The sequence below is a fragment of the Rana temporaria genome, chromosome 13 (genome assembly GCF_905171775.1).
Source record: "Rana temporaria chromosome 13, aRanTem1.1, whole genome shotgun sequence".
In the NCBI taxonomy this organism is placed as follows: Eukaryota; Metazoa; Chordata; class Amphibia; order Anura; family Ranidae; genus Rana; species Rana temporaria.
In genome coordinates this window covers 52,482,324-52,508,002 of record NC_053501.1, presented here as the reverse complement: position 1 = coordinate 52,508,002, position 25,679 = coordinate 52,482,324, and the positions used below count along the sequence as shown (strand labels likewise).

Here is a 25,679-nt window from a genome sequence, read left to right as displayed (position 1 = left end):
TAAATGCATAAGTGTATATAAAGAAGCTTTCACATACATAAGGCGAATACTGCAGATCTAGTGCTAAATTGGTTACCAGTGCAAAGAATCTTCCCAATGAGGACACAAATGGTAATAAAAAACAGAGGTTGCTAACTAACACTTTGCCACTCTGTCCAAAACTAATTTGTCTTTAGCTACTTTTAAACAATCTTTACAGTTTTTTTCTAATTCAATTTTTTTTTGCTATTGCAGGACCCATTTGTTCCTCATTGTGGCCCTGCCCGTCCTCGTGTTATTCGGTTAATGTCATGTGAGGATGGAGTTTTCAAACAGGAATTGGATACACCAGAGGGCAAGGAATGCGTCATCTACCCTGATACAGGGGAAGAGCAGGCTCTAGATACTTGCAGGTAACTTTGTTTGAAACCAGTTTTATTATTTTTCCTCCCATGCAGTAGTGATGCTCCGAAATGAAAATTCTAAAACCGAAAATTCAAAATTCACTTTGCCGAAAAATATATAATTTATATTTATTTGCATTATATTTTACTTTTTAATTAATATGATTAATTTCAATTAATACATTTATTTTCTGAAATTTTTGGCACAGATAACCTTATTTTTTGGTTAATATCGGCACAGATGACCCTATTTTCGGCTATTATCAGCACCGATAACTCTATTTTCAGGCGATCATTTTCAGCTGGAAATTATCGGCACCTTTTTTTCTGTCGCCAAAACACCAATAACCTGTTTTTTGCCTGATAATTTTCGGCAGTCGATATATTATCCCTACCGTGCAGTCTTTCTCTTTTCTTTTAAAATAGGCTTAGTTTTGGCCGTTTTTTGAACAACAAACTTAATCTGTATTTCTGCTGAAAGCAGGACTGGGAATTTGAACTAGTTATGTCTGTGAACCAATAAACAGCACCAGCAGTACCAGACATGACTTCAGTAATGCAGACACACTTTCCATAGGGAAAAGACTGCTCACAAGTGAGTCCTGCATGGCAATACTGCCCTCCACAGACTGTCAGGTGAACACCACAACTGTCGATTTATTTTTGCTTAAAGGAAAAAACTCTGACTGTGGTGCACAATTGTTATATAGTATGCGTTGAATGATCATACCTTAAACACTTTTGAGGACATAAAGTAAATAAAAAAAACAAAGTTGGAAGAATTAATTCCTTCAGGCTATTCTACTGATTCACTTCAGCCTATTTACACTTGGTCCCCTACTTATGAACTGTTAAAGATACAAACATGCGTTTGCATGTCCAATCATGTGAGTTAATTGACATTTCCAGCATACATTCTTATGCATGCATCCTCTCTACAAGTGGTTGTGCTTCTGTGTACTATACTGAATACTGTACTGTATCTTTATTTCAACCTTTTTGTCCATGTATTATTTGTGTGAAATGTGTTCTAAATCTATTACAGTAATTTATTGGGCCCATTGTTTTGGTTAAGCACTTTGTTGGACTTACAAACAAGCTCTCGGAAAGGATATGGTTCATATGTAGGGGACTTACTGTAACTAATTGACTTCTCATACCTAAAAAATAGGGGATGTCCATACTTGGACAAAAGACCTTTTATGGTAGAGTCCAGCATGTGCAATTAGCCAAAAGCCAGTATCTGGGCTGTCATGGATGACCTTTTTTTCCATGTATTATTCTGCCACCTAGCGGGAGTCTTTAGATTGAGGCTATGGAGCACACTTGGGTGCAAATGTAGTACAAGAACAATATCCGAAAATGGCATAGGTCTGTTGCCGGAAGTGAGAGCAAATACCTGTATTAGACGGGTATCTGCTCCCCCCTGAAAGGTGCCAAATGTGACCCCGGAGGGGAGAGAGGAACCGGATAAGCGGAAGTTCTTAAATACATCTCCTCCAAGGAGTGCACCTACATCTCTTTAACTAGAATAAAAACCCACCACAGAAGGAAGAACTTTTTGGGGGCTTTTAACTCCACTTATCCATACATGAACATATTCTAAGAAATCTATTTAATCTTTGTGTTTCAAATATAAAAACTTTTATAAGCTTTAAGTACAGTATTCCTGGTGTTTAAATACAGTATGTTTTTCATGAACGTGTACATCACATGTCCTCTAGTAGATCCTAAACATCAACCCAAGTTTCCTTATGGCTGTACAGTATCACAATATGCATAAAGTCAACACTTATCAACTATGTTGATGGAGGTAGTTCTTGACCAGGCCAGCTGGCTGCCTTCTTAAAAAGTCCCTGACCCTTTCCAAAAACACAGCGCTGAAAAAAGCATAGATGGGAACATGTCCCATAGGAAACCATGTTAAATGGACTGTACTGCATTTCTGTGAAAAGCATAAAAAAATGCATAGGTGGGAACCGAGCCTAAGGAGAGGTACAGAGGCAAGTATTTTGGACAGCACAAATGTTACAGCAACACATCATAATAGCTTTAAAATTAAGTTTAGAGACCAAGTCTCCATCCACCAAAACATAGACCAAAGCCCAACTGGTTTTCAGAATTTGAGGGCAAAATTAGAAGGTTGATCTCTGCCTTATTTATGCGACCCGCTTTTTTCTTGCCTTCACCCCCCACCCTTTCTTCCCCTCTCCCTTTCTTCCCTTCTCCCTTTCTTCCCTTCTCCTTCATCTACTTTTTGTGGATGGAGATGTACTCGCCAATCTGGCTGCCATTTTAAAGAGTTTACGAAAATCTTGCTGCAACATGCTGTACAAAATACTTATCCCTCTAAAGATCTCTTGATAAAGCGCTCCAGAAGAACCAGGGAAACATGTTGAGAAGTTCTCCATCAACTAAGTTGATAAAGATTGACTTTGTGTATTGTGGTACTGTACAGCCATAGGCAAGTTGATAAATATTGACTTTTTATTGTGGTACTGTACAGTCAGGCTAACTAAGGTTAGCATTTCAGAATTGCAATATCTCACAAAAGGGAGTACACCCCTCACATTTTTGTAAATATTGTATTATATCTTTTCCTGTGACAACACTGAAGAAATGACACTTTGCTATAATGTAAAGTAGTGAGAGTACAGCTGGTATAACAGTGTATATTTGCTGTCCCCTCAAAATAGGGGTGTACGGGGCGTGGCCTGGACATGGCCGAGTGAGGACGCAGGAACTTGGAGCTCCCGGCCTTGACCCCTCTCTTACCGGCCAAATCCTATGATCTTCGGCATGCAATCTGCCGGAAAGCCCAAGAGCAGAACAGGCACCCGAAACACCCGCTCCAGCGCAAAAACAGGGGACTTACTCCGCTTTTTCAGCCCCTCAGCAGCGATCTCCCCGGGCGCGAGAGTGGCGGCGCCAAGAGACAACCCACGTGGCAGCTTACCAGAGGACGCAGAACAGGGCCTCTGGACCTTCCAACCGGAGGACAATACAACTTACCCCGCAGCACCGGACGCCTCGGGGGAAGGCTGCTCGGACATGTCGATCGAGACCCCTCCGGCTGGAGGCATGTCGGCGGAGCAAGACATACGAGCGCTCCTACAGGCCCTCCCTACGAGAACCGACATCGAATCCCTCATCCTTAAGCTGGAGGAGACCCACAGGAGGGATTTCCAGGAGGTACGCGCGGAGGTCTCCACGTTGTCGGATAGGGTCTCTACCGGGGAAGGTTCGCTGGCGACTCTGGAGAGAAGAGTGGCTGACCTAGAGCGAGAAAGAGACCGGCAGAAGGAGACAGCAAGTGCGCTCCAGCTACATCTCGAGGAGGTCGAAGACAGAAGTCGGCGCAACAACTTACGGATTCGGGGGATCCCGGAGACGGTGGAGGCTGAGGCGCTGGACGAGACGCTGCGGGATCTGTTCCGCGAGGTCCTGGGAGAACCGACGGAGACGGTGGAGGTCGACCGAGCACACCGCGCCCTAGGCCAGAAGTCAGCAGACCCAGACAGACCGCGAGACGTAGTGTGCAGGCTGCTGCGCTACACACAAAAGGAGCGCATCATCCGAGGAGCATGGGACCGAGGTGAGATCCTCCTGAATGGGACATCGGTGAAGGTACTCCCGGATCTCTCCAGAGCAACGCTCCGACGGAGGGCGATGCTGAAACCTGCCCTAGACCTGGCCAGACAACGAGAGTTCACCTACCGCTGGGGATATCCGCTGGCCGTCACCTTTAAGAAAGCTGGTGCGGCCTTCACGGTCCAGACACCCGCAGACCTGCCGGCCCTCTTTCGATTCCTGGGTGCAGAGCCGATACAGATCCCCGACTGGCTGCAGATACTACCGCGCACAATGGGACGTTCAGGACCCGCAACCTACAGACCTGGCCTGGAGAACCGGCAAAGAGGACGCGGTCGGAGAAGACAACGAGACCCCTCAGGAGAGGGGCAGCGTGAGTAGGCCCTGGGCCGCATTTTTCCTGATCTCCATAATGCTCCCTAGACTGAACCTTTTAGTTCTCCCCGGTCCCTCTCTACGTTGCCCCGGAGACCTCCCTGCTCCTCTATAGACCCCAGGCCACCGGCCCCCAAGACCCGAAGATTTTTCTTTATTTACTTATTTTTCTTTTCATTTTTTACTTTCAATCCTCTAACCTACACCGAGGTTCCTTATTTAGTAGGCCCCCCGCCCGCACCCCGCCTTGAGAGGCCCAGGAGGCACGGCTCGGGACACCTGGGAACATTGACCTTGATTGTGCCAGTCCAGCTCACCTATGGGGCACCCGCGCTGTTAGAGCGCGCCCCGAACTATCTCAGGGCCCCCCACACTCCCCCCCAGATGATAAGTGCTCACCCACACTTTCGTTTTTTGACGAGCTTCATTGAGCGGAGCTACCCCCGTGAACCGGAGTGCTCCCGCTCTTCCACTTATTTCCCAATTTTTGTTTGCTGTTTGGGGACACCTATACGGTCACACCTCGCGATGTGATCACATTTGTCGCTGCCACAGACAACTGCCCCTCTTTATGGCTCCGTGGAGAGAGGTGATTACTGGGCTGCCGGACATACACGGAGGGGGGGAGCGGGAGCGGGGTGGGATCCTGTGTGCGCCACGGCGCTGGATCGGGGGAGGGGGGGGGGAACGAGAGTGTGTTATCACTAGCTGGCATTGAAATTGTATGGTGACCGAAGCCAGACAGACCTGGACGATTATGGGAGGAGGGGCCACCCGCATGGAGCTGGAGGAGAGGGGAGGGGGAGGGTGTAGGGGGAGCTTTTTACGGTTGTGGAGGGAGGGGAGATCGGGAACCTGAGACCTCACAGTTGATTTTTTTTTCTCTCTCTCTGTTGTACACTACTAGACCTCTCCACTAGTTGTACCCCTCAAGGTTGAATGGGATCCTTCAGAGGAGACGTCCGAAATTAGTTGTTCGATACCTGAGGGAATTGTTCTCTGCTTATATTCTACTGTATATTATGGGTATTTTTGTTACAGATTGCATTGCCATATCTATGTTTTACTGATATCTATGGTCGGGGGGGGGGGGATGGGCAGGGTCGGGAGCTCGCAGTGCTGGCTCTGTCCACCCACCTACCCACATAGGACCGCGCTCGTGCCCCGGACTAGCTCTGGTGAGCGCTTTAGCTTATTAAGCTAACTTAGATTTCTCTTCTAGCCACACTCCCTAGTGCTGGCTTCCTAACTCACACTCTATTCTTTCTACCTCTCTACTTTCCCCACAACCGGACCTCTCCGGAAAATCCCCTGTTCCCTGTCCCCTACCATCCCCAACCTCTCTGCCCGTACACCCACCCCCGCCCACCCGCGAGCATGGACACACTGACTATAGCCTCACTGAATGCTAAGGGTCTGAACACCCCCGAGAAACGTAGGATGCTGCTCAGTGAGATGCGCAGCCTGAAAGCGAATGTTGTACTGCTGCAGGAGACACACTTCAGAGAGGACAAGCTCCCAATCCTAAAAAATAGGTATTACCCTACGGTTTACCATTCCTCCTACTCGGAGGCGAAATCTCGGGGGGTTTCTATCCTGATAGCGGCCGGGGTACCCTGGACATTAGTCGACATACAGAGGGACACAGGGGGACGCTTCCTGTTCTTAAAAGGACGGGTAGGCTCGACGACCGTGACCTTGGCGAACTTTTACGTCCCAAATGAGAATCAAGACAGCTTCCTGACGAAACATCTGGAAAAACTGTCGAAATTTACTACCGGACAACTGATTGTAGGGGGGGACTTTAATGTCCCACTGTCCCCTCGAGAGGACACTTCCTCGGGGACCTCTTCGTCCTCGGGGAAAATGCGGGGACGCATACAGACGGCACTTCACAACTGCCAGCTGGTAGACACGTGGCGCCTATTCCACCCAGGAGAAAAAGACTTCACGTTTTTCTCCAGACCCCACCAGGTATACTCCCGGATTGATTATCTCCTGGTCCAACATAGGAACCTGATCGCGGTCAAAGACGCCAAGATAGGGTCAATAACCTGGTCAGACCACGCCCCAATAGTCTTAATATATGCCCTGACGGACGCGGAGATAGAAAGGAAACACCCATGGAGACTGAACGAATCCTTATTGCAAGATCCGGACATACTGGCAGATGTAGTAAAGGAGCTGGGACACTATTTCACCACCAATACCGTCCCAGACAGTAGACCGGAGGTAGTGTGGGAGGCCCATAAGGCGGTGATACGGGGCATCTTTATTAAACATGGAGCCAGACGAAAGAAACTTAGGGCAGAACGGTTGACGACGTTACTAACCAGACTGAAAGCTTTAGAGACGAAACATAAACAGACGCCGACCGTACAGGTGGGAATGGAGTTAGATACAGTGCGACGACAGGTGACGGACGTCCTTACGTACAAGGCCAAGGCAGACATTCAGATCTGCAGGCGTAAGGTCTATGAATCGGGGAATAAGTGTGGGAGGATGTTAGCCCGATCACTGCGTACACAAAATAGTGCAGCGTATATACCCCACATTGTTACTAAAAGTGGTCAAAAAGTTTCGGTCCCACAAGCGATCGCCCGTGAATTTAGGAACTTCTACGACACATTATATAACATACCCCCGACAGCTTTGAACCCGGACGAAGACCCCTCTCATGACTACCTAACAACCTCGACAATGCCAACATTATCTGCCGACGCCAGAAACCTCCTAGAGGACCCCATTACCTTGCAGGAACTCCAAGCAGCGTTAGGCACTACCAAGCCAGGCAAGGCCCCGGGCCCGGATGGCCTGACGGTAGCATACTACAGGGCAGTGCTCCCTGTTCTGGGCACACATATGGTCAAGCTGTTTAATGGATTGGGAACGGGGGGGAAACTACACGGGTCCACCCTGCAAGCACAAATAGCCGTCATCCCTAAGGAGGGGAAAGACCCAAGCCAGTGCGGTAGTTACCGCCCTATCTCACTCCTTAATGTAGACCTCAAACTCTTGACTAAAATTGTGGCGACGAGACTCCAGCAACATCTCACTGACCTCATCCACCTAGACCAAGTGGGGTTTGTCCCTACTAGGGAGGCTAGAGACAACACGGTTAAAGTCCTCAACCTGTTGCACGTGGTGAACACCACTAAAACACCGTGTGTCCTGGTGAGCACAGACGCCGAGAAGGCGTTCGATCACGTTAATTGGCAATTTATGTTTGACACACTACGACACATCGGTCTGGGACACAGAATGTTGAACTGGATCTCGGCGACGTACACAGAACCGACGGCTCGGGTTAGGGCTAACGGGGTGGTGTCAGAGGCCTTCCAAATCAGAAACGGAACGCGACAGGGATGCCCCCTGTCACCCCTACTATTTGCGTTGACCCTCGAACCCTTTCTGAGACACGTACGCCTGAATGAGGACATTGCGGGAGTGGCTGTGGGGGACAGGGAGTACAAGGTCTCCGCCTATGCGGATGACCTGATGTTCTCATTGACGAACCCTGAGGTGTCTCTGCCGAGTCTGATGAGAGAGTTTGAGGTCTATGGACGACTGTCCAATATGAAAATTAACATGGGAAAGTCAGTAGCGATGGGGGTGGGAATCCAGAACCCCCGTTTAGACCGTCTGCGCCAAGGCTTTAATCTGCAATGGACAGACACAGCCATAAACTACCTAGGAACCCGCATTACTCCGACCTTCTCTCAACTTTTCAAACTTAACTTTCCGCCACTACTAAAAAGTGCCCAGAAATTATTAGACCAATGGACATCCGGCCTCCACTCCTGGCTTGGGAGGTGCGGAATACTTAAAATGTCCATCCTTCCTAAATTTACATACCTACTCCAAGCTCTCCCTATACACATACCGGCGGACTACTTCAGCCGAGTGCAATCTATGTTCAAAAATTTTCTGTGGGCCGGGAAGCACCCCAGGATACACAGGACAGTGTTATCTCTACCCAAGGCACACGGGGGACTAGCCCTGCCCAACATCCGCACATACTACCACGCGGCACACTTAAACCGGCTGGTAGACTGGTGCCGACACGGGACCACCAAACTGTGGCCACACATAGAGCAGGCACAAAGCGAGATTCCCTTACAGAGAGCCCCATGGTGTGATACGACCCTGCCTAGCGCCTTGAGGTCCCACCCATTGATAGGGACAACAACCAAAATTTGCGCGAAGATGCTGCATCAACTAGGGTCATCGCCGGGAAATTCACCCTTACGTCCGATACTAGGCAACCCGAAGTTCGACCCAGGAGTCCATGACGGTAGATTTAGAGCCCTGAGAGAGTCGGGTGTATATCAGGCCTCCCACTTTGGCATATCGGGCCGCTGGAGGACACTCACAGAACTAATGGATCAGGAAGGGAGATTCCAACTAGATTTTATGCGAGCAAACCAACTTAAACATTTCTTAAGCACCATGACCCCCCCCCAGACGGGAAACCCGACCCTCACGCCGATTGAGGAGATATGTTCAGAGACGGGCACACTGCCACACGCACTATCCATCCTACACAACGCGCTGATCACACCAAAAGAGGGGTATATGATCCCCAGTATTGCGAAATGGGAACAGGAACTGAAATGCACATTCTCAGCTAAAACAAGGCAACAGATCCTGACTTTCACACACAAATCCTCTATTTGCGCCAAAATACAAGAAACTAACTACAAAATCCTGTCCCGCTGGTACCGCACCCCAGCCTTGCTCCACAAAGTTTTTGGGTCCACGTCGGAAGTGTGCTGGCGCTGCCAGGGAGATGTGGGAACATTGACCCACATCTTCTGGTCCTGCCCACTGTTGAAGTCCTACTGGTCGGAGGTTAGGAGAATATCGCAGATGTTTACCGAACGCCAGATTCCAAATGACCCAGCATACTTCCTGCTACACGCCAATACCTACCCCGCACGCGTATATAAAAAATCGGTTGTCCGACATCTCCTGGACGCTGCCAAAGCGTGCATCCCCGCCTGCTGGAAGTCTACACACCCACCTACGGTGGCAATGTGGCTCCGGAGGGTTGATGATATCAACAGGATGGAAGATCTCATCCTTACAGATCGTGATAGGCAGGAATCGTACAAGCAGACATGGCAGCTGTGGAACGTTTTTACCTACTCCGACGAAGGACAAGCACTTAGGAGACCGACATAGACTGCCCACCCTGGACCCCCCCCCCCCCTAATAGGGAAAGATTAACCTGACCACTTTGTAGAGTAAAAACAAATCAGAAAGATGCTGAGCTCCATGCTCGCGGATACCCCCCCCACTCCCTCCCCCCCCCCTTTCCCCTGCCACCTCTTTTCTCATTTTCCTTCTCTTTCTGTCTTCCTTTCTTCTCCCCCACCTTCTCTTTTTGGATAACGGATCACTGAAACCGTAATGCACCTTGTAGATAGATGCCCACTGGTGGGCAAGCCCACCAGGGGCTGACTGGGGAAACTCGGTCTTCAGGGCATGATGCCGCACAACCGCGGATTTTGTTATATCCAACGTTTTACTGTGTTGTACTGATATGAACGGGCATGTATGAAGATGTTGCTGTTTACATTGCATTGATGTGGTCCATGTGGACGCGCTTTTTGTTGTGAGTAAATAAAGAATTTTGAAAAAAAATAGGGGTGTACTCCCTTTTTTTTTTAACCAGCGGTTTAGACATTAATGGCTGTGTGTTGAGTTATTTTGAGGGGACAGCAAATTTACACAGTTATACAAGCTGTACACTCACTACTTTACATTGTAGCAAAGTGTAATTTCTTCAGTGTTGTCACATGAAAAGATATAATAAAATATTTACAAAAATGTGAGGGGTGTACTCACTTTTGTGAGATACTGAATGTGCTAAAGGACGTGTGATGTACAAGCTCATGAAAGCACCGCTCATTTGATAGCTCAGCTGGTAGAGCGGAGAACTGTAGAGCTAAAGCATATATTTATGTAATGCAACAGCACGAATGCTGTACTTATAGCTTTTAATGAGAAGTTTGTTTATATTTGAAACAAATAATTAAGATGAAATGGATGTTTTAGAATGTGTCCATGTACAGATAGCTTTTTTTTTTTTCTTTTTTTTAACATGGTCTTCAATTCAGTGTATGTTAATTTTAGCACAGATCACCTGATATGTGCAGTTGGTGTACTGCTAGCTATGATGGTGAAAATGTTGCACTCTTCCAAGCCAACTCTGAATGACATGTGATTGCTGATACCCTGGCTGGAGGTAAATCTAGACCACATATAATGGTGGTAAATAATAGTACACTGTACCTTGTAGTGTGCTATACAATGTCTTAGCTGCTTATCTGTGTCATTTTAGTATTTTTTCTTTTTCATACCCTCTGCTGTACAGGTACTATGCTTTCTATACTGTACTCCTGGTGCAGCTATGTACTGATTTATTTTTTATAATTTTTTTTTTAGTGAATTTAGAATAAGAGGTTTACCTCTTGATGGATATGATGATGTACAAGAGAAGCACAGTCCAGATAGTGCATGTTCCGTGGATTACAGTAGCAGCCGCCTGTCTAGCCCCGATCACCCCAATGAAGGTCAGTAGTGGCTTTATGTAAGTAGTTGAGTTTACAGATTCTTTCAGATAGTAAAACCCCTGTGTAATTAGGCTGTGGTGAAACCAGCAATTTTCTGAAAAGGCTCAGTTTCACTAACCAAGAACTATACACTCAATGGGTCAGTGTTACTACTCCCTTAGCAATAAAATATAGCAGGCATATGAAAAGCTGCACATGTATTTTCCTTTAGTTAATTTTAGAGTATACCAGCACTAAAAACGATTGCAATAAAACATTGAGGGCTGGATTCACGTAGATCGGCGCATTTTTACGGCGGCGTAGCGTATCGTATTTACACTACGCCGCCTTATGTCAGAGAGGCAAGTGCTGTATTCACAAAGCACTTGCCTCCTAACTTACGGCGGCGTAGCGTAAATGGGGCCGGCGTAAGCGCGCCTAATTCAAATGAGGATGAGGGGGCGTGTTTTATGTAAATGATTGGTGACCCAACGTGATTGACGTTTTTTACGAACGGCGCATGCGCCGTCCGTATACATATCCCAGTGTGCATTGCTCCAAAGTACGCCGCAAGGACGTATTGGTTTCGACGTGAACGTAAATTACGTCCAGCCCCATTCACGGCGACTTACGCAAACGACGTAAATTTTTCACATTTCGACGCGGGAACGACGGCCATATTTAACATTGGCTAGGCCACCTAGGGGGCAGCTTTATCTTTACGCCGGCGTATCTTTACTGCGACAGGCAAGCGTACGTTCGTGAATCGGCGTATTTAGTCATTTACATATTCTACGCCGAAATCAACGGAAGCGCCACCTAGCGGCCAGAGGAAAAATTGCACCCTAAGATACGACGGCGCAGGCCGTCGTATCTTAGCTAGGTTTAAGTGTATCTCAGTTTGAGCATACACTTAAACTTACGACGGGCTTAGATTCCGAGTTACGTCGGCGTATCTCTGTGAATCCAGCCCATATTGTTTTTTTGTGGATTATGGTGTAAAAATGTGTAAAGATCTACTTTGCCCCATAGCACTCATCTAAAAAGCATTTATTCTTGCCACGCAAAATCTGCTGTCGGTCCACCTGGCATTGGGGAGTGTGGGGAGCATGTCTTTTATAGACAACACAAATGCCATCAATAGAGAGTGCAGGGAGGCAAGGAGAAATTCGATTTTTTTTAAATGAATGATAGAAAGGCAAGTCATTGTACACAAACCTCTATCACAACAAAATGGACAAATTTGGATGAAGGTTTTTCTTTATATCATTTATACCTAGTATATGATAAATATTATTTAATATGAGAACCTATTTCTGGAAGGTGTGTCCTTGCTTTGTTCACAAATCATTGTAGAACTGTTTGTCTTCTTTTCCTTACTGATCCTTTACGTGTCTCAGAATTTGCTTGTCAGTCCAATATTGTAATAGCATGGGGCTTCACCAAAACTATTGTACTGGAGCATTCTTGAAGTGATCAGGTCTTCAACTGACCATACACATGAACATGATTCCCAACTTGGCTTATGCTCAAACCTGGGTATCCTTTTTGACCAGATGTAAATGTTCCCAACATTTTGATCTGATACATTTCTACTTTGGAATAACCCAAAATCTGCACTGTAAAAAAAAAACCCGGCAGATATGGTCATTGTGTGCCTGGAATTTCCTACATGAAACGGAGACTCCATGATAGACATGGTCTTGCATAATACATAGACACATTTAAAAGCAAATATATGTAATTTAATGCATTAGGACAAAAGTCAACAAATTGACACTACGTCCATCGTTATATCCGTCTCACAACAACATCATTTAGGGTTTAATTTCTTTGATAAAGAAATCCTTGGAGTGATACCAAAGCCTTGTGTTTGTTATTTTTAAATGAACAAAAAAAAAAAAACATTTCATACTTACCTGCTCTGTGCAGTGGTTTTGCACAGAGTAGCCCGGATTCTCCTCTTCCCCCCTGCTGACTGCCCCCACAGCAAGCAGCTTGCTATGGGGCACCCGAGCCAAGCTGCAGCTCCTTGTGCCCGCGACCCGGCCCCACCCCCTCTCTCTCCTCATTGGCTTTGATTGACATTAGTGGGAGCCAGTGGCGCACTGCTACTATTCAGGAGAGGCATTTTCTCCACACCTGAAACTACCATCAATACTACTGTTTCTTGGAGCTACAGTGGTAGATTAAAGCAGAGGGTTGGGAACTTCTGTAAAGCATACCTATTATATTGCTTGGTATGGGAAAATTTTGCCATTTTGAGCTGGAGGTAAAATAACGTTTTGTGAAATAGGAAAAATTCAGATTTTTTAAAAATAAAATCTTGCAATAGTTGACACATTTAATGTGACTAATAAAACATAATTTTGCGCTGAGTTGTGCACCTTCGTTAATCGACCCGTTTGTATGCTCACCATGCTTGCACTGGTCAATAGAAGATCTGGAGTCCTTCATTTCAGAATTTATCATCATACCATTCTGCATTCCAATTCTTGCCACTTACCGTGATGTTTTATTTTACTTGTGGTGCTGAGAAGATTCGGAAAGCACAGAGCCCCTGAGTGTAGATGGGAACTCGTCAGATCTAGAAGAGCAAGCAGAGGTTGAGGAGCTGGACACCCCCTGCCTGGTTTTAGATGGTGATATCCCACAGACACCCGATCAGGAAATGTTCCTCAAACAGCACTTTGGAAATCTGTCCACCAACAATGGCCCAGGTTGTTTGAATTCCCAGCTAAATTTATTTTCACTAATGTTGTAGTCCTGTGTGTGATACTAATCGTTCTTTAATGAGATGGAGAATTCCAGCATATACATTAGAGTGTTACTGAAACTGGTTTGCAAAGTGTTTTAAAGCGAACCCTGTAAAGAATGTACATATCCATATATTCACTCTAGTTAATGTAAGCAGCCTTACCTTGCAGGGATGAGTGTGTACTGTTATTTAGCTGCATTCTCTCCCTGTCTGAGCATAATGTAATGCCAGTGCCCAATGGAGGCTGACTGAAGCTTAGGGCTGATAATTGACTCATGCACACATACAGCAAAACCTATAGGCCTCATGCACACTAGGGACGAGCTCCGGCGTGTTCACACAGTCCATGTGCAGATCCCGCCAGGAAGTCTGCACGGCGCTGCGCTAATCACAGGCAGGGAGACATTGTCCCAATGCTCGGCTGCAGAGATTGGGAAATGTCTCCCTGCCTTGTGGTTAGCGCAGCGCGGTGCCGACATCCTGGCGGGATCTGCACATGGACTGTACGAACACACCGGAGCTCATCCCTAATGCACACATACAGTTTGTGGCCTAAAATCTGTGATAGTGCAAAGCCCACGCTTTTTTACCCCCACCTAGAGAGTTGCATGTGGCATGTACAGCCAGACTAAGACATGAATGGCTGAATGCGGCAGTACTCGAGTATGTTTTAATGCATTGGCGTAAACACAGACATGTGTATAAGATGTATTCCTCAAACGCAGAATTTCTGCATTCAGGTAATAATACATCATTGACAGACATCGAAAGATGAGCAGGCTTTGAAAGGGTAGGCCCTAAGAAGAAACCCAGTTTACACTGTTTTCATGCTACCAAGTATATGCAGCATTTTTTCCTTGAAGCAAAAACAAAATTCGTAGGTAAATGAGTATCTGGCTACATGATTGATTATAGGCCTTGTGCACATGTACAGTTTGTGGTCTATTTTCTGCGGTAAGCTTTTCTTTTTCACACACTCAGGGAGCCGCATGTGGCATGTACAGCCAGACTAAAACATTAATGACTGAATGCAGAAGTACTTGGGTATAAGCAGATACTTTCATGCCTTGATTTAAACACACACACACACGCATGTATGTATTCCTCAAGTGCAGAATTTCTGCGTTCAGGTTATAAATCATAGGTTCATGCATAAAAGATTCTGCTTATAACAGAGTATGGCCGCTTACAGACATTCACTTCTATAGCCAGCTGTACACATTGCCTGCAACTTCCTGGGTGGGGAAAAAAGTTTGGATTTTATTTTATGCTACAGCAGATTTTAAGCCTCAAACCACCTGTGTGCATGAGGACACATTTTGCTTTAATATCATCCTGACAGCACCTTTGTTACAATTTTCAAGCACCTGTATTGGCATTAAGCTTGTTAAAGCGGTGGTTCACCCTTATTGACAACTTTCCATCATTAAATTAGGCATAGTAGCGCGAGCTACAGTATGCCTGTATTTATTTTTTTAGCCCGGTACTCACTGTGCAATCCTAGCGAGACGATTCCGACTCCCCGCGGGGAATGGGTGTTCCTATCCAGAGGGAGCATGATTGTCGGCCGGCTATGGCACGTCACGCTCCCCGAAGATAGCCAGAGTAGGTCTCGGCTCTTCACGCCGCCTGCGCACAGACTATGCGCAGGCGCCGTGAAGCGCCAAGTCCTATTTCGGCTATTTCCGGAGAAGCGTGACGCGCCATAGCCGGCCGTCAATCATGCTGCCTCTGGATAGGAACGCCCATTCCCCGCGGGGAGTCGGAATCGTCTCGCTAGGATTGCACAGTGAGTACCGGGCTAAAAAAATAAATACAGGCATACTGTAGCTCGCGCTACTATGCCTAATTTAATGATAGAAAAAACAAATGTTTTATTAGAGTGAACCACCGCTTTAAGGCGGTAGGATTACCTTGCAGCCTTATATTCAGCCTGACCCTTATGCTGCGACAGGGAGAAAATTAAAGAAAATAATCAAACTCAAGTAACACCTAAGGGATAAGGCTGCACTACTGTGTCAGTTTAATGTTGGAGATTCAGATTATTACAAATGCTAATTGGTGACTGGTTCTCTTTAAATATATTTTAACATTAGACAGCTTTATAAAATCTGGAAGAAGTTTTTTTTACATGGTCCGACAGCAAATCAGATTCCAGATGTCAATTATTTATATTGATTTGAAAATAAAAGGATGTGATGCACCATTTTGGGTTGCAAAGTTTTCACAGTTCAGCTCCAGTATTCTAGTATTTGTATGTATGCCTTTCTTCTGTCCCTGCACCAGTCTCACATTGCCTGCTCCTGTGTGTGTTCCTCTGCACTTGACTGTTACTACACTTTCTCTCATGGCATCCATCACTCAAGTCAATGATAACCCATATGTGTGAATCCTCTGTTCTAATCACAAGCCATTACAAGGATTGCCATTGCTGCTGTATGGGTTTGTGAACGTGAGCATATATTCTCTTCCTTCTGATGCCTTCTATCACATACCATGGGGAGATGTTGGGGTGAAGACACTGCAGACTGAAAAAAACAAGTCGATTCCTCCATCCACACAAACACAGGGATATACTGTTGATTGGCTGCAGCCACTGAATGATAAAAAAAAAATTCAACATGTCTCTTTGACAGAGGTAGCTTGAAGAAATTCTTTCTGCTGAGCAGGGGAGCCCACACACTTATCAAAATTTGGCTTCCAAATTTTGATTAGTGTAGGACCAACATTAGCATGGCCCATAGTCTTTTGTCAAGCTTTTTCGGGGTCCAGTATACAAACACAACTATGGCTCTCAGTTAGATCTATGGAGACCTAAGAGTTGATTTGCTACAGCTGGAAAGTGCAAAATCTGGTGCAGCTGTGCAAGGTAGCCAATCCGCTTGTTCAATTAAGCTTTGGCAATAAAATGGTTTCTATGCAGAGCTGCACCAGTCTTGGCAAATCAACCCCTAGTCTACTGCTAGGGATGGAAACATTCAGGGGGAAAGCAGGCTTAAGTATATAACATTTTTGGGGATACATACCGAACACCTACAGTGTGGCATAACAGAACTGGAGACCCAGAAGGTAATCCACTCATCTTCACAAACCCAGTAAAATACAGCATGTCTGATTATATCAAATACTAATTTATGGTTATCTGCATTTTTAAATATTCATTTTTTTTTTACATTTTATGGTACATACATTATTATTCAGGTTGAATCTAGATTTACTTATCTGTGATAAGCAATAAAAAGTTTCATTCCAAACGTGAGCAGATTTTCGTGCTTGGTGATTTTCAAACGTGTCTGGTATTTACAGGTTTTTAAACAGTCTGCCATTTAAAAACAGGTCTGTATGTTTAGTGACTTGCTAATTTATATCCACAGAGGAACCAGTCTTGAATTTGGTGAGAACAGAAAATGCCAGCATCTCATCACGGTTTTTAGCTATGACCCAGATTCCAGCTGTCAGGTTTGTATTTTTTATCTCTTATACTCCGATCCATTGTGGTGTATGTGAGAAAGGAGGTAAAATAATCCATAGAAAGACTTAGACATTGAAAGATGAGCAGGTCCTGAAAGAGTAGGCCCTGAGAATAAACCCAGTTTATGCTGTTTGGCACCACCAAGATTATGTAGCATTTTTTAATTTGTAGCAAAATTTTAATTCATAAATGAGTATATGGCTACATGTTGCTGATTATAGGCCTCGTGCACATGTACAGTTTGTTGCTTAAAATCTGCAGTAGAGCAAAATCCAAGTTACAATTTTTACCGGCCTATATTGCCGGTGTGAATGTAGCCTTAAAGGATAAGTTCACCTTTTGGGGAAAGTGTAACATGTTCCAACTTCTACAGCCAATCCCTGATCTGCTGCCTCTAGTGACAGCAAGTTGGGGATTTTCTCCCCGCTCAGCCACATCGTCCATTCAACAGAGTTCTGTGAATGGGAGAACAACAAGTACCAACAGCATTTGCAGCTGTCGACCTTTTAGTTTTCAATAAATATGGCGCCGTTGAGAACTCTGGTAGTCCTGTCGGTGTGTAATTGCCTGCTCATATGAGGTACAAGCAGACAGATACACTAACAGCCTGCATGGCACCCGCAGTCTGCTGATCATGGGTACAATGCTTTATAAAAAAAATAAATGCACATATTTTTTTACCTACAAAAAGATGTGTGTGTATATGTATGTATGTATGTATGTATATATATATATATATATATATATATATATATATATATATATTGGGTATCTGCCACCCTTAGGGTTCTCAATTTATGATTTCTTGGCCATTTATCAGAGAATATAAATGTGTTCACTCATGGTTAGTGTTTGACTGAAGCCATTTATTATCAATCAACTGTGTTTACTCTGTTTAAATCATAATGGCAACATAAACTACCCAAATGACCCTGATCAACAGTTTACATACCCCAGTTCTTAATACGGTGTATTGCCCCCTTTAACATCAATGACAGCTTTGAAGTCTTTTTTGGTATTTGTGGATGAGGCTCTTTATCTTCACAGATAGTAAAGCTGCCCATTCCTTTTGCCAAAAAGTCTCCAGTTCCTGTAAATTCTTGGGCTGTCTTGCATGAACGGCACGTTTTGAGATCTCCCTAGAGTGGCTCAATGATATTGAGGTCAGGAGACTGAGATGGCCACTCCAGAACCTTCACTTTATTCTGCTGTAGCCAATGACAGATCGATTTGGCCTTGTGTTTTGGATCATTGTCATGTTGGAATGTCCAAGTACATACCATGCGCAGCTTCCTGGCTGATGTATGCAAATGTTCCTCCAGTATTTTTTGATAACATACTGCGTTCATCTTGCCATCAATTTTGACCAAATTTCCTGTGCCTTTGTAGCTCACACATCCCCAAAACATCAGCGATCCACCTCCGTACCTTTCACGATAGGCCTTGTTGACTCCTTTCCAGATGTAGCGTTTATGGTTGTGGCCAAAAAGCTCAGTTTTTGTCTCATCACTCCAAATGACTTTGTGCCAGAAGATTTGAGGCTTGTCTCTGTGCTGTTTGGCGTATTGTAAGCGGGATACTTTGTGGCATTTGCGTAGTAATGGCTTTCTTCTGACGACTCAACCATGCAGCCCATCTTTCTTTAAGTGCCTCCTTATTGTGCATCTTGAAACAGCCACACATGTTTTCAGAGAGTCCTTCATTTCACCTGAAGTTATTTGTTGGTTTTTCTTTGCATACCAAACAATTTTCCTGGCAGTTGTGGCTAAAATTTTAGTTGGTCTACCTGACCGTGGTTTGGTTTCAAAAGAACCCCTCATTTTCCAGTTCTTAATTAGTTTGAACACTGCTGATTGGCATTCTCAATTCCTTGGATATCTTTTTATATCCCTTTCCTGTTTTATGCAATTCAGTTACCTTTTCCCGCAGATTATTTGAAATTGTTTTGCTTTCCCCATGACTCAGAATCGTCAGTGCAGCACTGGATGAAAGATGCAAGGGTCTGTCAGGAGTCCAGAAACTCATCGACCTTTTATACACACACACTAATTACAAGCAAACAGATCACAGGTGAGGATGGCTACCTTTTAATAGCCATTCAAACCCCTTTGTGTCAACTTTTGTGCATGTTATCAGGCCAAAACACCAGGGTATGTAAACGTTTGATCCGGATCATTTGGGTAGTTTCTGCTGCCATTATGATTTAAAGAGAGTTAACACAGTTGAATGATAATAAATGGCTTCACCCAAACACTAACTATGAGTGAAAGAAATGTTTTTGTGTTATCATTTATATTCTCTGAAAAATGCCCAAGAAATCCTAAATTCTATGTAAACTTTGAGCACAACTGTGTGTGTGTGTATATATGTATATGTTGTATTTCAACCGCACAATTCAGATAATCGCACATCCAGTGATGTCACGCTGGGATCCTCTCATGCCCAGAAAGAGCTCCGTCCCACACTGCCATGTTCTCTGTCATTGAGAAGCCCGTTGGCTCTTCCTGGTTCAGAGGGTGGGCCTTCAGATGACACGCCGATAGGCCTGCCCACTCTTCCTTTTCTGAATGAAAGGCCATGCCTCCTGGGATATGTAACCTGCAAATCGCAGGTAGTGTGCGTGTCAATCACCTATGACGAATGACCTGAATGGGGAGTTGGGGTAGGACTTTGTAAGCTGAAAAATAAGGTTAAAAAAACAAAATACAGCGCAATACCAAAAGGCGATGGAAGGAGTGGTAGTGGAAGAGGGTGAAGGTCCGCCCCAATTGGACCTTCATGTCAAGGCTGCGAAAAATGTCCTTCAGAAATCTGTTCACATTTCTACTGCCTCTCAGACTTTTTCTTAATTATATTGACTCAAATGGGTAATTTTTTTCACACCATGACAGGGGTTTTCTGGAGGAACCAAAGTTAAAAAAATAATTTCCAGTAAATGTTCTCTTTTTCAAGGCTCTTTAAACAGCAAAGCCAATTCAAATATGTTTTTTTTTTTTTTTTTTGTTTTCTTAGGAACCAGCCTGGAATTTGTGCCACAGAAATGTCTGATCAGGAGATCAGTCCAGATTGTAATAACCAGAACCCATTTATGTACACCACACAAGCCAATGGATCGGACAATCAAGCAAGAAATCGCAACATAGCAGATCAAGAAGATTCCAGCCCTTTAAAACCAACCTATCAGAGAAAGCGGAAACAGCCAGCAGAAGTCAAGATGGGAAAAGTAGGGCCGTTTTCACCGGTGGTGTCCAACATGAGGAAGACACAGTCTGTACATGATCTTGTGAATGAAGGTAAACGCCCAAATAAAAATATCTTAATATTCACATGTTCTTTCTAAGGTTTTCAACATTTATTAGTTTGCGAAGAAAGAATTGCCAATATTGGTTAAATTACTAATCGCATATGGAGGCACCTTCTACACTATGCTGTAGTAAACTATAAACAAGTTACTTGAAGCACTTTTCAAATACTTTGCTTTATGTGTATGGCGATAGCAGAAGGGTTGTGGGTCATAAACATGCCTGAGCCCAGTGCCCCCTACCACTGATACGCCAATGTCTAAGGCACTTTTGAGTGCTGTCATCTTCCAGCTCCTCCTGGGAAGGGTTCTAGTCTGTCCGTTTTTGGAGAATTAATAATACTTCCAAAAATACAGCCGAAGGAAATTGCAGCCTCAAAATAGTTTGCATAGGATTTTAAGATTGGGTCTGTAAAAATGGGTGTGGAACACAGTGATATTTACACATTGCGTCAACATCCGCTTGCCCATACCTTTAAAAATATTGCAGAATATTTAAAAAATACTAGTTGCCTGACTGTATATGACTCGAGGATGTTTCAGTCACAGTCCTGGAACAAGAATAATGTAAATGAGCATCATAACATCTTCTAGCTATACTTGTTTCACGTCAGTGACTTGGACAGCGTTGAAATCAAAGCATCATACTAGCAGCCAGGGAACTAGCATTCTCAAAGAAGAGGTCAAATATTGTGCCTTTCGGTGGAAAATTCTGTCATGTAATGTTGCATTTCCTCATTGTAACCAGGCTGCAGGACCATTTTTTTTTTTTTTTTTAAAGCCTAGAATGCAACAGCGGTAATGATTGTTTGTGTCCCCCTCTTTAACTTTTAAGACATCTTTACTGTGCTGCTTTTATCTAAATGCCCAACATGTGAACACTTAAAGTAGTATTAAACCTGAAAGCAAACATTTATTATATTGCAGCTTACCAATTCTTAGATGTGGTGGCTGCATTGGCTTTCTTTTTAGGCTTTCTCTCCTTTATTTTTACTTGATGATCTGGCCAGTAGGTCTGTTGAACAAGCTGTCCTGTTGATGTAACAGTGTGAGCAGTGAGACATTATTTACTACAGACAGGGTTGCTTACATGGTCGGTTTTATTGTAAAAAAAATCAGTTTGCTGTAACTGCTTATAAAGTGTTAGCTGGAGTGTGGCTTCAACTTGTTTGGTGCGTCTAAATCTGATAGTATATCCAACACTTCCCTCCCCCAAGACTAACCATGCCGCCATCCAAAAGTGTCTCTGTTGCTCCTTCATCCAGAATGTAGGCACTGTTCAGTTAAAGCGGGGGTTCACCCGAAAAACAAATTTTTAACATTAGATTGAGGCTAATTGTGGGAAGCACAATCGGGTGTTTTTTTTTAAATCAATGCAGTACTTACCGTTTTAGAGAGAGATGTTCTCCCGCCGCTTCCAGGTATGGTCTTCAGGACTGGGCGTTCCTATTTGATTGACAGACTTCCGACCGTCGCATACAGCGCGTCACGAGTTGCCGAACGTCGGTGCGCAGGCGCCATATAGAGCCACACCGACGTTCGGAAGGCTTTCAATCAAATAGGAACGCCCAGTCCCGAAGACCATACCTGGAAGCGGCCATCTATCTCTAAAACGGTAAGTACTGCATTGATTTAAAAAAAAACACCCGATTCTGCTTCCCGTAATTAGCCTCAATCTAATGTTAAAACATTTTTTTCGGGTGAACCCCCGCTTTAAGCTTTGACAAAAAAAAAAAAAAAAGAAGCTGATTGGTTTCTAAGCAGAGCCGCACCAGATTTTGCACTCTTCAGTTTTAGTAAATCAACCCCAAAGTGTATTACTGGCTAGATCACCAGGTGAAACCAGAGGGGGGGGGGGAAAGCTTAAAATATGGAAAAGTAATGCAGCCACCATATCTAATGATTAGCAGGCTGCAGTATATTACACTTTTGATTTGGGGTTTAATACCGCTTTAATCATGCAACAGGAACGTCTAAATGTTGATAAAAATATGGTTTCTTTAACCCCTTGACCACTGAAAAATGTACAGTGTGCTGCTTTCACTAAGGGATGTGCTGGATTTTATTCCCTGCTGACAGGACGGAGCTCAGCATTATTTATTTATGCAGAGCTCCGCCCAGTGTGTGTTCTCGACGATCAGCGGTTGCCGGCGGTCATTCATTGGCCAGCACTAGCTGATCGGCTTCTGCTTGACTAATCGCAGCAGAAGTGGGGTGCGCCCCCCTACCTGGAAGTGCAGAATCGTGTGTGTATATATACGTGATTCTGCACAAAAGCGGCCGCCCTGTAGCAGTAAAGCTACAATAGGGCGGTCGTTAACTGGTTAATAACTTTTCTTTTTTTGCTCTAATATATTTGCAGTAAAAATGCGTCCTCAAACTCAGACTGCAGCAGAAAAGGAGCAGAAAGCCAGTCATCGTCGGACCTTGCCAGCTACACTGATGAAAGTGGAGTGTCAACCTTCACCATTCCAGGTCAAGGATGTACTGATGAAAGTGGAGTGTCAACCTTCACCATTCCAGGTCAAGGATGTAAAATCATCTAGAGGCAGGTCCTACATGAACCCAACAACAAGTTCAATGGCCAAGATCTCCAGGAGTGTCTCTGTTGGAGAAAACTTAAACCTCGGGGACACACAAGAGCCATCAGTTGGTTCAGATGGAAAGCAAATCCTTTGTGAAGCAGATGTGGGCACTGTATCTAACACAGATGCTGAGAAGAACAACCCAGCAATAAAGGACAATGCAGCTTGTAAACCTCTTTTGCAGCCTAGTGCAAACAACACTTTACCAAAGACATTTCAGTCAAAGAACCGGGCACATTTGACTTTGGATATTGGAAAGCCTCTACCTGATCGACCATTGCTTTCTTTTAGTAGAAGCAGAAGCACATTGGATATGGAGTCTCCAAGATCACCGAGATCACCAGGGTGTAGCTGGAAACCTAGATTATCTTTTACAGAAATAGCTTGTCGTAATGACAATCAAGTTTCTGGAGGAAGTGAGCAAGGTCTGTTAGAAAGCCCTGTTTATACGAAAGGGAGTCCTGAAGACGTCGGCCCCATTAACACTAAGATGAACCCAACTCAAGACAAAATAGACTTCACCTCAGACATCATTAAACCTATCACAAGAGGTAGAGCCTCTACTATTGGCCACACTCCAGACAATCATTCAGGACTGTGTCCTGTTGAAACCATTAGACCCAGATCTCCCTCACTCAATGCAGCATCAACTCTGAACTCAGGTGGGCAAAGAGGTCCACCCCTGGTGGTATCTCCCTTTCTTTCTCCTATTTGTGTGGGTGACCTCCCTGCTCCATCTCATCTTTCTTCGTCCAGTCTCTGGCCTGTTTCGTCCTGTTCACTCCTGTCTTGTTCCATAAGCCATCCCAAAAATGGTGAGGCGTGTGATTTTAATATCCCTTTATTTCCTTGGTTAACTTTGGGATATTGGATTACTTTTTCAACAGTTTTGTATTTATTAGTGCATTCCAGACCTGTTATCCAAGTGTGATGTTTGTGCCAATAATATGCGTGTAATAATATATAAGTGGAACTTTAGTCAAAAAAATAAAGTCCTGTTAGATCGCTTCAGACTGGCCCCTTTTGAAATGTATAAGTGCCTTTAAAAAGTATTTGTATCCCTTGTGATTTTCCATGTTTTGTCATGTTGCAACCAAAAACGGAAATTAAATTTATGTGATAGACCAACATAAATTGGCACATAATTGAGAATTATTTAAATTCAATTGTTTACAAATATGTGAAAAGTGTGGCGTGCATTTGTATTCAGCCCCCCTGAGTCAATACTTTGTAGACCCACCTTTTGCTGCAATTACAGTTGCAAGTCTTTTTGGGAATATGTCTACCAGCTTTGCACATCTAGAGTGATTTTTGCCCATTCTTTGCAAAATAGCTCAAGCTCTGCCAGATTAGACAGAGAGCATCTGTCAACAGCAATTTTAAAGTCTTGCCACATATTTTCACTTGGCTTTAGGTCTTGACTTTGACTGAGCCATTCTAACACATGAATATGCTTTGATCTAAACCATTCTATTGTAGCTCTGGCTGTGTGTTTAGGGTTGTTGTCCTTCTGAAAGGTGAACCTCTGCCCCAGCCTCAAGTCTTTTGCAGACACTAACAGGTTTTCTTTCCAAGATTGTCCTGTATTTTGCTTTATTCACCTTCCCATCAGCTTCCCTGTCCCTCCCGAAAAAAAGGATGGTGTGTTCAGGGTGATGTGCAGTGTTAGTTTTCCGCCAAACATAGCATTTTGCTTTTAGGCCAAGAAGTTCAATAATGGTCTCATCTGACCACAGCACCTTCTTCCACAGGTTTTCTGTGTCCCCCACATGGCTTCTCGTAAGCTGCAAATGGGACTACTTATGGCTTTCTTTCAACGATGGCTTTCTTCTTGCCACTCTTCCATAAAGCCAGATTTGTGGAGTGCACAACTAATAGTTGTCCTGTGGACAGATCCTCCCACCTGAGCTGTGGATCTCTGCCGCTCCTTCAGTGTTACCATGGGCCTCTTGTCTGATTCTCTGATTAATACTCTCCCTGCCCGACCTGTCCGTTTAGGTGGACGGCCATGTCTTGGTAGATTTGCAGTTGTGCCATACTCTTTCCATTTTCAGATAATGGATTTAAAATTGCCCCCTCAGATGTTCAAAGCTTGGGATATTTTTTTATAACCTAACACTGCTTTAAACTTCTCCATAACTTTATCCCTGACCCGTCTGATGTGTTTTTTGGCCTTCATTATGCTGTTCTCTAACAAACATTTGAGGGCTTCACAGAACAGCTGTATTTATACTGAGATTAAATTGCACTCATTTGGACTCTATTTACTAATTAGGTGACTTCTGAGGGCAATTGGTTCCAGTAGATTTTAGTTAAGGGTATCAGGGTAAAGGGGGCTGAATACAAATGCATGTTGCACTTTTCAGATATTTATTTGTAAACTATTGAAATTGATCTATCATTGTTGTTCCACTTCACAATTATGTGCCATTTTGTGTTGGTCTGTCACATAAAATCCCAATAAAATACGTTTGTTTTTGGTTGTAAGATGACAACATGTGGAACATTTCAAGGGGTATGAATACTTTTCCAAGGCACTGTAGCTATGTAAAACATAAAAAATAAGCACCTATACTGTTTAAAATTTAGTAATAGACTGACTCGCACTGTTCTGCACATGTTCAGTTGCTCTCTGTTTTTAGGCACTGTGCCAAATT

General features: G+C 44.2%; 1 protein-coding gene across 4 annotated transcripts in view; it reads left to right on the top strand.

The window, feature by feature from the left end:
- MAPKBP1 (mitogen-activated protein kinase binding protein 1) overlaps nucleotides 1-25,679 on the top strand; it is a 235,117-nt gene that overhangs the window by 204,361 nt on the left and 5,077 nt on the right. For 2 of the 4 annotated variants that reach the window (XM_040332104.1, XM_040332103.1), the window contains exons 24-29: nucleotides 235-392; nucleotides 10,800-10,927; nucleotides 13,447-13,626; nucleotides 17,039-17,123; nucleotides 20,149-20,429; nucleotides 22,800-23,684. In XM_040332104.1, the coding sequence (XP_040188038.1) occupies nucleotides 235-392; nucleotides 10,800-10,927; nucleotides 13,447-13,626; nucleotides 17,039-17,123; nucleotides 20,149-20,429; nucleotides 22,800-23,684 (1,717 nt within the window). The remainder of the gene's footprint in view (nucleotides 1-234; nucleotides 393-10,799; nucleotides 10,928-13,446; nucleotides 13,627-17,038; nucleotides 17,124-20,148; nucleotides 20,430-22,799; nucleotides 23,685-25,679) is intronic. The other 2 variants (XM_040332107.1, XM_040332106.1) reach the window with 2 other exon arrangements.